The 12,185-nt window shown below is 47.2% G+C and overlaps 1 protein-coding gene across 1 annotated transcript in view; it reads right to left on the bottom strand.

Annotated features, from left to right (window-relative positions):
- Positions 1–10,297, bottom strand: part of cyp7b1 (cytochrome P450, family 7, subfamily B, polypeptide 1) — a 12,322-nt gene extending 2,025 nt beyond the window's left edge. The window contains exons 1-6 of the mRNA XM_076744467.1: positions 10,084–10,297; positions 6,445–6,581; positions 4,913–5,524; positions 1,886–2,092; positions 1,559–1,737; positions 1–461 (exon numbers count right to left, since the gene is read on the bottom strand). The exon at positions 1–461 is cut by the window's left edge and continues 2,025 nt beyond it. Of these exons, the coding sequence (XP_076600582.1) occupies positions 168–461; positions 1,559–1,737; positions 1,886–2,092; positions 4,913–5,524; positions 6,445–6,581; positions 10,084–10,220 (1,566 nt within the window). The 5' untranslated portion in view covers positions 10,221–10,297 and the 3' untranslated portion in view covers positions 1–167. The remainder of the gene's footprint in view (positions 462–1,558; positions 1,738–1,885; positions 2,093–4,912; positions 5,525–6,444; positions 6,582–10,083) is intronic.
- Positions 10,298–12,185: the final 1,888 nt, after the last annotated feature.

The following is a 12,185-nucleotide window of genomic DNA, read 5'->3' as shown; positions in this document are numbered from 1 at the left end:
CCGACCTTAGTTGGGTCGAGTCGAGTCGCATAAAGTCAAGCTGAGTCAGCTCAAGACGAGAGACCCCTTTCACATTGATGTTTCATAGATTTCTGTCACGCTCATCTGTATTCTGGCCACTCGTCTGAGTGGACGTGGATCAGGCAGATGTGACACATTCGTCCTGCTTAGACTACACGCTGTCTATAGCGGAAGCGTACGTCTTTGGTGGGAGAAAGGATGCCGAGTCCGGCTCTGCTGGAGTCCACGGTGGCTCTGGTCTGGCCTTCCTCCAGCTGCAGGTCGAAGTAGAGCAGCAGGACACACAGGAACTGTTTGATCTCGTTGATGGCGAAGTGTCGCCCGGGACACATGGAGGACCCGGAGCCGAACGGCATGAGGTAATACTTCAGCCTCTGACCGTCCTTGTAGAAGTCCGTCTTCTCTCTGCCGTCCTGGATGTAGCGGTCGTGCCGGAACATCTGACGGTACAGAAACAACCACAATGGAGGTTTGTTCATCAGCTGCACTAAACACAACCTGGACCACTGCGTCTCGGCCACGGACGGATCGTACGAACACCAGACTGACAACTGCCCAAAGGGCCCAACAGTGTTTTCTAGCTTCCAGGTTAGTTACTTCCACATCGTGCGAGCCACTGCACGTGCTCAGTGACATTCATCCGCTGGGCCAGCTGCAGACCGGGGCGAGGTCACGCTCGAGAAAACAGCTCGTCGAGACTCTGAATATAAAATATCTTCATCAAAAATCTAGATACAGAGAATTACGAGTGACTTTATTTTCAATGGAGGGCTTCCTGTCAACACCTCTCCAGAATGTTTCATGATGGAGGTCTATGGGGAAAATGATGAGTCAGTGTCTTCACCTCATCCAGAGGCCAAAGACCTTCAGCTGCACAATTCGATCTGTTTTATTTGGCTGTTTGATGTTACTGTTGTGACGGTGTCTCATGTCCTCTCGTATGTTGTCTTCACATGTCCCCTCGAGGGACAATAAAGATCTGAACTGATCTGAGCTACATGAAGCAGTGCAGACACTCGCTGTTAAAGCTGCTCATATATGATTTAACACAGCGTTCATCAAAGTATAACTCATCAGATTTATTCAGATGATCTTATAGTTCAAAACAAAGAAGTATTAAAGAACAATCCACGAAACTCCCCTGAAAACACAAACACTTTCATCTGAACCAGTGTGTTTGTAGCCAGACGCTTTAATTCGAAAAGCCAGGTTTCATGACTTTGCCTTAAATGGAGGTTTAATGATTGACCTGCACAGTCTAACAGCTTTTAAAGGCCATGAAGCTCTTCACATCTCTGACTTGTCACCTTAATAGAAAAATGATCCTTTACACCTGTATGTTACCTACATGTTATAAGCTCAAATTCAAACCCTGAAAAGGTCCTTAAACTGTGCAGGTAGCTGATCAAAACCCTTTACATTCACTCATTCAGTGCCCTTTAAGTCCCATTGAAACACCTCTACTTGAGCATGTTTCATGAGATCATCAGTTGAATTTTAAGGTAAGAAGAAGTGTTAACTGATTGATCTGTCGTACCTGTGGCTCCTCGTAGATCTCGGGGTCCATGTGCAAACTCTGAGGGTAGAGGACGATGATGTCTCCTTCCCTGATGGCCACCGAGCGCTCGCCGTCCAGCCGCAGACTGAAGTCCTCCTGAGCAACACGCATGTTCATGGAGGCCGAGGACAGACGGAGGCTCTCGTTGATGGTGCTCTCTGTGGGCAAAGGTCAGGGTCCTTATTCATCAACAGGAAGTCAGTCCTGTCACATGGTCCAAAGTGTATTTCACTCCTGCAGAACATCTGTGTACGCATGAGACTTAACGGAGACGATACTGAGAGGAGTCAAAGAAAACTGAGGTACCCAGATACAGAAGCTTGTCCAGCTGTTCTCTGCCGAGCATCACCTCTCTGTCGGCGCTGAACTCGATCCCGCTGACCTTCAGGATGTCGAGGATTTCCTGGCGGACAACCTCCAGGGCCTCAGGGTGACTCACCAGGTGGTACATGGCCCAGAAGGTAGCAGGGACGGTGTTCGCCACCGACGCCCAGAGGATGGCGAAGTGATGAGCTGGAGTCAGGAGGGCGGGGGAGGGACAAAGAGTCATTCGTGCTGCTGAGACACAAACTGTCTGTGACGATGCAGGATGTCACACCTGAGCAAACCCAGCTGTCCACGAGCAGCACCTGGAGCGTCAGGCCAGAGCCACAAGTCCACAATCAAATGGATCAATGAAAAACTACACGGGCCGCCTGCTTCAAGCCAATGTATGATCTCTGCCGGCCATCACACGATTGGTCGCAGCCTCATCATCATCATCATCATCATGACCAAAGTCAACCATCTTCTCCTTGACCTCATGTACTTATACTCTCATGCTATTGATGACTTTACTGTGTCTATCTGTCGTATTTGTAGCAGAAATAACGAAGATTTGACCTCAACTGTTCTGCTCAGTGTGTCCATCACAGGTTTCCTCTGCAGCTTCGCACAACACAGACTTTCTACCTGACAGGCCTCTGTGGGTCACTTCACCGTCCCTGTGAAGACAAACGTCAACCTGGCGTTCTGTTTAGAGAGCTTTGACATAAACGCTGACACGCTGAGCCATTTGAATAATGTTAAAGCAGAAAACTTTAATCTTCAGTCAAAGCTTTTGGTTTAGAAGCATTATTGTAGTGATGTTCATGGTAGAAGTGCAGCAAAACTGCTCAATGTTCCCAACAATATACTTCATATTGACAACGCCATTAGCTAGCAAGCTATGCTAGCGCTAAACTGGAATAAGGAATACAACCGGATTGAACCAGAAGAGAAAATCGGGTGCTTTCATCCACAGTTCATCTAAATCTGACCCTGCAGCAGAAAACAGCACAGTGACACTGAACACAGAGTATCACAGAGAGCTTGAACAGAGAACGGCGACACAAACTGAAGCAGAAGAAACAGCAGACGTCTGCTGGAAGTCATTAATCCACTGAGGAGCTGTGCTGGGGGCTCTGGTGACCCCACAGTGAACCGTGCTCATGTTTCATGGAGTTGCACAACATGCTCGTCCAAACATCTGTTCTGTGAGGTTCACAGCAAACAGTGAGGAGAGCCCACGAAGAACAGACAGACGACTGACGAAACATCACTTCAAACAGCAAATGTTCCAGTTTAGGAGCTGATTCAAAGGACAAACGGCCTTTTAAGAGTTAGAGAGACAACGTCTTCAGATATTGACATGAACTAAGACACCAGGCGCCTTTCCTCACGGTTTATGTACTCCAGTTGTTCTATATGAGGAGCTTTCTGAAATACTGTCATGTTGTATGTTCAAATGAGAAAAGTCAGTTAAAAACATGATGATTGTCTCAAATGTGAGGTATTTTTTGTCTTTGTAGGACAGAGTTTTAATACTGTTGAGAGGTGCTGTATTTGTTTCTGAGCGGTTTGATAACCTAATGTTTGACAGTGTTTGTTGTTGGTTCTTAATGGTGATTTGTATTTGTAAAACATCTTTTGCTTGTTAAGTTTTGGCAGGAAACAAGCTTGACGTTGTTCCCTCTAAGCTCAGCACAAAGCTCTGGGACCTGCGGCCGCACTGCTCCATCTGCAGAAGGTTAAAGACCTCCTGCCCACCAGACACTGTCCTCAACTCCCTCTACAACAGCTCCAGCAGGCCGGTGAAGTTTGCTGATGACACGGTGGTGATGGGCCTGACGGGGGGCCTCGACCTGGAAGAGAATCTGATCTCATGGTGTCAGGCCAACAACCTCTCCATGAATGCTGGAAAAACAGAAGAGCGGTCCACTGTGCAGGACTGGAAAGCGCCGTCCAGGGCGGTGCGTTCAGCTGAGCCTGTCACTACATGCTGCGCCCCCACCTGCCCTGCAGGACGGATCAATACTTTTACTTATTGACAGTAATATGAAGGAGGCCGCTCGCAGTGACAAACCCGCAGACAACTATCGCGGACAGAGAATCACCCAACTCCGCAGTTCTGCATGTTTTCCTGGGAAAACCTCTTATAGTCATCCGAATGTTACAAGTTAGAGCAGTCCTGAGGCAACGGGGCAGATCTGGACGACTTTAAGACAAAACAAATTTTAAGACAAAGAAAACGTGGGAACTTTAGTGAATTAACCCTTTACACTCTGCTGTTTTTATTCATTCAGGCCTGAAACGCACACACCTCTAGACAACCATTAGCTCTCAGAGTTGTTGGAGGCCTCCAAGCAATTGGGGCAGTTAGTACGCATTTAGCACCTCAGCAGTGCCCAGGAGGTGAACCGCCACCTCCCCAGCTACCAGTCCACACTCCGTACTATGGTCTGAGCTGGACTTGAACCAGTCACCCTGGTTCTACAATTACAATTACAATTTGTCATTTAGCAGACGCTTTTATCCAAAGCGACGTACATATGAGATATTCATGATATTCTGGTCAGTCATAGGCTGAGCTACTGCCGTCCACATGGATCAGTACCGGCTAAAATAAAGCTAACTGAGAGTGTTTCTGTGTTCCAAAATATCTAACAGAGTGAGACGTCCTCGTAACAGATGGTGACCCGTCAGTTTCAGGATAAGGGATGCGTCCAAAAAAAGTGACGTCCTTACTCTGAATACTCTGAGAGTCAGGGTTAGTTTCTTTCAACCATGACTAACATCCTTCCTAAACTTTAACCAAGTAGTTTTGGTTGCCTTTCCAAACCAGATCTGGACCACAGGGGTGGCAGATCAGAAACTCTTACCTGAGCTGTTCAGAAGGAATTCACATATGATCTATGTTAGTATGCCGGCTGTCAGGGAGCAACACAGCCACCTTCTGACAACTGGTAACCATTAACTGGAAACTCCTGGAGGATTTTGGTTCAGTGGTGACAAAATCAAACTCGTCTTGTCTACCTGCTTTATCGACATCCCTCAGTGTGTTGTACTGGTCCAGCAGCTCCAGGCGTTTCTTGATGAACACTGAAGTGTTGGACCAACACGACATCCTGTGCGGCAGGAAGAAGTTGATCAGCTTGTCGCGGATCGCCTTGGTCTCTCTCAGGAACCTGATTGGGACCTTAGCAATGAGCAGTGGAAACATGGTGTCAAACCTCAGAAAGTCCTCCCTCAGCACGCCCATCCCGCTGTGGCGTCTGGCCAAAGCCGGCTTGCCGTAGATGGTGAGGAAGGTGGCCTCGAACATGACCGAGCTACAGAACTCGTACATGCTGCCCCTCTTCCAGCCGCCCTCCTCTCCCGGCCTCTCATCCATGTGGTCCTGACGAAACAGCAGCAGGAGGTTACCCATCATGCTCTCTGTCAGGGGCGTGAGGTTGCTTCCCTGGAGTAGCTGGAAGGAGCGGAAGATCTCATCATGGAGGCCGGGCGATTTCCTATTCATGACGGGGGGGTAACCGAAGACGACGGGCGCCAACGAGTCTGACAACTTGTGGAAATCCAGCTGCCGGCCATGTTTGATGATGCTTGGATACATCAAAGGGTCCATGACGAAAGTCATGTATTTACCTGCAGAGGGAGGGACACCTGAGTGAGGACGGTCTGATAACAACATTCACGATTCGTTTGTGAAGTGTAGAAGAGAAAGTGTGTGTCTGCTGCTGGTGCTGGTTTAAGCTGGTGGCCTCATACTTTCATTCAGGCCTCAGTCGCTCTCACATTTTCTCCACATCCTTCAAATCCAAATGATTTCTGAGACAAAGTAAAGGTGCTAAACTGGTAATTGACTGTCTGTGGTTTGAATGATTCTTTTCTATGTTTTTATGTTGTGGAACAGAATCTTATGTACTTGTAATACTCAAGTATTTTTGTCCAGTTGTCTACTTTTAACTCCCCTGCTTTGCCACTGATACCTTCATCCCAGCCGTGCTGCTTTCTGTTGATGGCCTTCAGTTTGCTTCTTTTGTCGAATTCGCTTTGATTGCTCTTTGAAGCCTGACGGTGAATTAGCTGAACGTTGCCGGTGGAACTGAGCTCGGCTTTGACTCGACAGGCTACCACATGTTATTTATTTGTTCATTTTGGAGAAGCATAGATTAAATCCAGGAGGCTGAATCAGCCCTTCTCTTCACTGTGAAGATGATGTTCACAGGTGCTTCAGGTAGAATCATACTGTATTGATTGAATGCGCAATGGGAGAAGATACATCGTATGACTCATCAAAGCAACTGCTTTGTCTGGAAACATGCGCACATCAAAACGACCACAGACATGCTAGGCAGCTAGCAAGTCTACCTCGAGGATACCTCTGACCTGCACACACTGAATAATATTAGAACACAGCCTAACTTGTACCTGGAGTCCCTGATGGACCTTGTACTTTTTACTTCTGCTTGAGTAAATATTTCCAGGACTCTGCCCCCCCCCCCAATGCAGTCTGGACTCAGCCACCTTGCTGTTCCTGGTTGGGGAAGAACTGAAGAACCTACCCGCTATGTGCACCGTAAAGATGTCTCCAAACTTCTTCTTCTGTTCTTCAAGAAATGTGTGAGCATCTCGTCCAAACTCCAGAGCTTTTCCAATGAAAGGAATCCAGCCGGTTATCAGCGGAGGCTCGTCATCTCTTCTGCAAAACAGAAAAAAGAGAAATCAGCATTGCGAACTGCTTCGTAGAGCCGCCGTCTTCTGCGCTGTTTCATGTCAGCCTGTTCATTTCCTGAAGCCAGAATCCTCATCTTCAAATGTTGATAAAAGTGTAGCACTGCCTCTGCTCCTGCATCATTTTCATTCATTCACCAAACTTTCAACACATGCCAATGATCTCCTGGCATTTATGGGTCACATCATGGACTCTGGACTTCAGCTGATCCGGTTCTGTAACGTGACCCATGACAAACTGGAGGACAGTGGAAGCTCACTGATGGACAGCTTGTCTCTGCTCTGTGTTAGACAGTCCATTAGAAAACACTCTTTTCTACCTGATGTTTGGGGTAAAAATGCCTCCACGTTTGTCCAAAAACTGTTCGCAATCAGAGAAAAACTGCCCACGTTACATCTGTCAGACAACACGTCTCTGCTGGGAAAATTTTAGCAAACCACTGAACCCTTTCAGCGGTTTTCAGCTGGGCTTCCTCTGACAGATGACAGATATCAAAATTTGATGGCCTTTAATGTCTTTGGCTGCACTCAGCAGCACCTCTGAGGCTGCGCTGTTTCTCATGGAGACAGGTGATGAAGCTGTAATTCAGTTAAGTTTCAGCTTCTGTCCTGCAGAGCACTGATTTTAAGTCAAATCTAAACAAGTTGTGGCTCCGTCTGTCGAACAGGGAGCACAGACAAAGCTGAAGAACACCAGTTTGCTTCGGCTTGAATCTGCAGTTGGAATCTCAAAGGCTGTTTCTTCTCTGCTCGTCTAAGGAAACTGTCCTGTTGAGGCAGATGATCCAGTCCTTCACGAGGACGCCAACATTTCTGCGTTTGCTGATAAACCCGCTGCTGATTCGGACTCGGCTGTGTTTTCTGGCTCTTGGACGTGTTGACGTGTTGATGTGTTGATTGGAGGCGTTTCTTCTCATCCTCTGGTTTTGGTCTCCTCCAGCTCCTGAGGGAAACATCTGCTCTTTAGCTGCTAAATGCTAAATGTTCACCAGCTGGTCTCTGACTGAGTCTGACTGCTGTTTCTATTTAAAGCTGTGATTTTAGACACACAACAAAAGAAGAAGAAACCTCAATGAAGTGAAACAGAAACCTCAAGTCTTTAAGTTCAGCTCTGACGAGCAGCTGGAACACATTAAGAGTGGAAAAACCCAGCAGCACACTGGGGAGCTCAGCTGATCTGAAGGCAGCAAAACCCCCACACTGGTGATAAAGAAACTGTCCAACAGAAGGACAAACTAAGTTTTCCTTCTCACACGTTAACATGGCGGTTCCCAACCTGAGGGTCGGGACCCTTCAATGGTCTCAAGACTGTTGACTGGAAAGGAGTCAAAGTACTTTACAGACAACGTAAGATGTACTGCATTCAGACCGTGTGATGTAAAATCAGTGCGTAGGTGTGTGTTTCATGTCGTCTCACATCTCAGAATTATCAGCAAAATGTTGAAGTATTGAAAGTAAAAGTACTCAGTAAGCAGTAAATGGCCCGTCAGAGTTTTACTGTTCGAAACTGCAGAGAAACCTTCTGGTTTGATGAAATACACCTTAACCTGTTACCTGTCGTCTGTAAGTAAACCTGTCTGTGTCACAAACGCTCAGGTGATCCACCAGCACTCAGACGACGGTTAGCAAACATGTTCAGCTCAGCATCAGCTGTGTTTAGCTTAGCATGCTACCAGCTTTGTGACCGAATATTTGAACAGAGTGAACGTTAGTTTGATGTCACACTTATTTGCATGGAGCAGCGTTAACGTGACGTTTATCGAGTAACGTTATTCATCCACGTTCCTTCAATGCCTACGATGCCTCTGACTGGGTGAGCGGGAACATTTTCATTATTTTTGTTCTTATTATGCACAACAGGGCAGATATGATGAAACTGTAAGTTCATGTTGGAGGAATACAGTCTGCTTTAAAGGAACTCATTCAGTGAGTGTTCTCTTCATATTGCACTGCAGAACCCTGTTTAAAGAGATCATATAACAAACAACTAATCAGCACTGATACTTTATGCTAATAGATAAAGGAGGGATGATAATACAGTAATAATACAGTAGATCAGAATCAGAATCAGAATACCTTTATTAGTCCCCCGAAGGGGAAATTTCATTTCAGTTACATCCAAGAAACACAAAAAAGAGGGAGAACTGTGGGTCGCCACACGAGCAACACCCCGTTTACTTAAGGGGGGGGGGGGGGGGGGGGGGGGGGGCAGTGTGGGATTAGGAAAAAAACACCTCGGCACATAACCAACATAATAAGACATTACAACAAAACTCGAAGACTTGCACATGGGGGGGTGGGGGTGGGGGTACTTTGAATGTCTCAGATTTAGCGACTTGGACTCGTGACCAAAGACTTGAGACTTGACTTGGACTTGCAAAAAAAGACTTGTGAACATCTCTGCCAGGGGACAAGGAGACGGTCTACCTGGGGACGACGTGAACGGACTCAATGACGAGCTGATACTGGTCGCACTGATTAGTTCACTGACACCTGTGGAGGTGAGCGGCTGGCGGTAGAGGTGAGCGGTGCGTCCGGTCTCTGGACGGCATGTTGTCATCTGACGTCAAATAGCATTAACAGCATTTTAGGATCTTTATTAAAAGAGGTTTGGTACCTGTGAGCAGCAGGTAGCAGAGACAGACAGGTGTTTGTTACCTGGCTGAGACGTTGGAGGTGTGCAGCCTGATGAACACGAGCGCTCAACGCCAAACTCAAACACAGCACGTCACCCGTGACTTCACAATAAAAGTACACGTGTGCTTGCCGCTTTGACGCATTTAAAGTGAAGGTGCAGCAGCAGGAAATGTTCAGCCTGTATTTGCAGTAACTTGACACTTTTCTTCTTCTGGGAATGTGCCCCCCAGGGCAGAGTCCGGAATACTGCAATAAATAAATACTGTAATACTTCAGCGTGGGCAGCGGGAGTCACCACTGTGTTGCGTCGTTCAGCAGACATTAACAGACACTCATTTAAGTGATGATGATGATGATGATGATGAGGAGGAGGAGGAGAAGCAGGAGAATTGTCTCAGGCCAAAAACGAAATCTTCATCCTTCAGTTTCTCACAAACAGGCAGCATCAACACGTGGAGATACGTGGTTTCCACAGGACAGGATGGCCACGAAATACACTGAAGAGTTACGAGTAATTAAAGCTCAGGTAAATGTAATGCAGTAAAAAGTACAACACTTACCTCTGAGATGTAGAAAATACTCAAGTACAGGTACCTCAAATGCATAATGAGTACTTTTACTGCGAATACTTGAAGTACATTGACAGTCCTTCTCTACCTTTTCCTTGTAACGCAGTATTTTACCACTGCTGTACGGGTACTTGTACTTCTTTCACCGCTGCTGATCAATGAGAGTGAACACTTGAGATGAGTCGATGAACACATGAATAACTGACCAAAGTCTTTCCGGACCCGTGAGACCCGGTCCTGGAGGCGGACTCGGACTGAACTGACCTGTTCCGGCGGCGGAGGACGCACAGGATGAGGGACAGCAGGCCGAGCAGGACCAGCAGCAGCGAGGACATGTTCCTGTTTGAGTCCAGACTCGCAGACCTGCACCGATGCGATCCCAGCACGCCCACGGCACTCATTGAGCCACACGGTGCTTCCGGTCACCGCCTTCAAAATAAAGTCACCGTGGTTTTTCCGCCGCTGGATGAAATCTGCTCTCCTGAACTTTTCCTTTCAATGATTTGGTTCTGTTCTTTTTTATTCATCCAACCATTTGAATATTTATCACAATCGAACCACGTGAAGTCCTGTGTCTGTTTACACTTATTGATTTATTGATCAGTTAACAGAACTGACGGATATAAAGTGAAGAGGTCTGGGCTGCAGTGAAGCATCAGTCACGTGGTTTGTCATCGGCCTGAATCGATAATCCTCATTGATGACAAACAACAGAAACGTTTGTTCCTCTGCAGGAGCTGCTTTCTCCTTCAAGCTAACGCAGAGCAGCTGCAGTCATCACCTGTCACTGATCAAACCTGATCGATACATGAAGCCACACAGCTGATCGATATCGTTCAGCTCCAGAGGAAGATGAATTCATCATGTTTGTTTCATCACGCGTCCTGATCACCTTTGTCTTTTTGGAAAACTTTTCTCTAAATATGATGAAACTTGAGACTTTTTAGACTTTAGTTTAAAACTTCTGACACTTTTGTTCTCATGAAGTTACGAGAACGACATTTTAAATGTTCTGTTAATGTTGTTCAATTCAGTTTCTTCCATAAAGTTTTTGGATTCAAACACAAACGGGCTTTGAGCTACATGCTAACAAGCTAATGTTTAGCTGGTACACCCTCTAACTTTGACATGTGAGCCCTGTTTTACATGTTCTTAACTTCTTTTTGTTGTTTTGTGGGCGGCTGGAAAAACTGCAACATCACGTCCAGACATTAAGTGCACTGCAATGCACTGTGGGTAATCAAAGCAGTGCATTCTGGACCCTGAGTGGACCCTGGACATCTGCAGAAAGTCCGCTCAGGGTCTGACTGGATGAACTGTGGGTTTGGATTCAGCCTTAGAATGAATGAGGTCTGTCTGCGACATTACTGTCTCTGAGACGCACCTGTCCACTGGCCCCGCCCACCTAATTTGCATACAGAGCTCCGGTCATCACGTGGCCACGTGCCACTTTTTCATACCAGGTGTAAACACAAAGAGCCGCAAATCAGACGTCATCACCCAGATCACAGCTCAACTCCAGAGCCTGATGACATCACAACGACATCATCAGGCCACAGGAGACACCTCACAGGGCCAACGAGGACCAGCGTCCAATCAGCGAAGCGCCTCTGGGGACGGTCTCAGCAGAGACGGAGCTGTCCGGACTCGTTGTGTAACACAAACATTCCGTGTTTGTCTGAACATGAACGCAGATCATTCCAGCAGCATCATCACGCTCTGCAGCGTGACGAAGGCTCCCTGCTGAGACCTGCACAGGTTCACCTGTCTGAGGCCGATGACTCAGCTCCGACTGGAACATCGCATCAGACGAAAACACGTTTCCACGAGCTCGGGCTGAAGTTACAGCTCAGACAGAAACGTCCCAACACGCCACACCTCAGCACGTCCTCTGCAGACCGGGAACCAGGACGAGTCCGGGGGGGCCGAGGGTCTCTGCCCTGCACCCGGCTCCGTGACGACCCCCTCCACAAAGATCTGCTGCTTCCACAACAACAAACTGTGATTACACATCAGATATTTCTACAGCAAAAACCACCAAAAGCATCATCATCACAGACAATCGATCGTTTCAGCTCCGCTCGTTCAAACTGTCGGAGTTTAATTCATAATAAAACATCTGAAGTTGTAAAGTGACTAAAGCTGTCGGATAAATGCAGAGCAGGAGACAAGTGAAGTGCAAGTACCTCAGATTTGTACTGCAGTACACAACTTGAGTAAAAGTCCTCCGGCTCCAGAGTCGTGATGAGGAGCGAACAGCTGACATCTCCAGCAGCGACCTGTCAGAGCTACAGGCACCTGGTACACACAAGAGCTGTGATTGGCTGAAGTTTGTGATGCTGGCAGAGAAGAAGCAGGTGAGTTTA

This window comes from Chaetodon auriga, chromosome 12 (genome assembly GCF_051107435.1).
Source record: "Chaetodon auriga isolate fChaAug3 chromosome 12, fChaAug3.hap1, whole genome shotgun sequence".
Taxonomy (NCBI): Eukaryota; Metazoa; Chordata; class Actinopteri; order Chaetodontiformes; family Chaetodontidae; genus Chaetodon; species Chaetodon auriga.
Note: the sequence above shows the minus strand (reverse complement) of the source record. Positions and strands in the feature narration are given on the sequence as shown.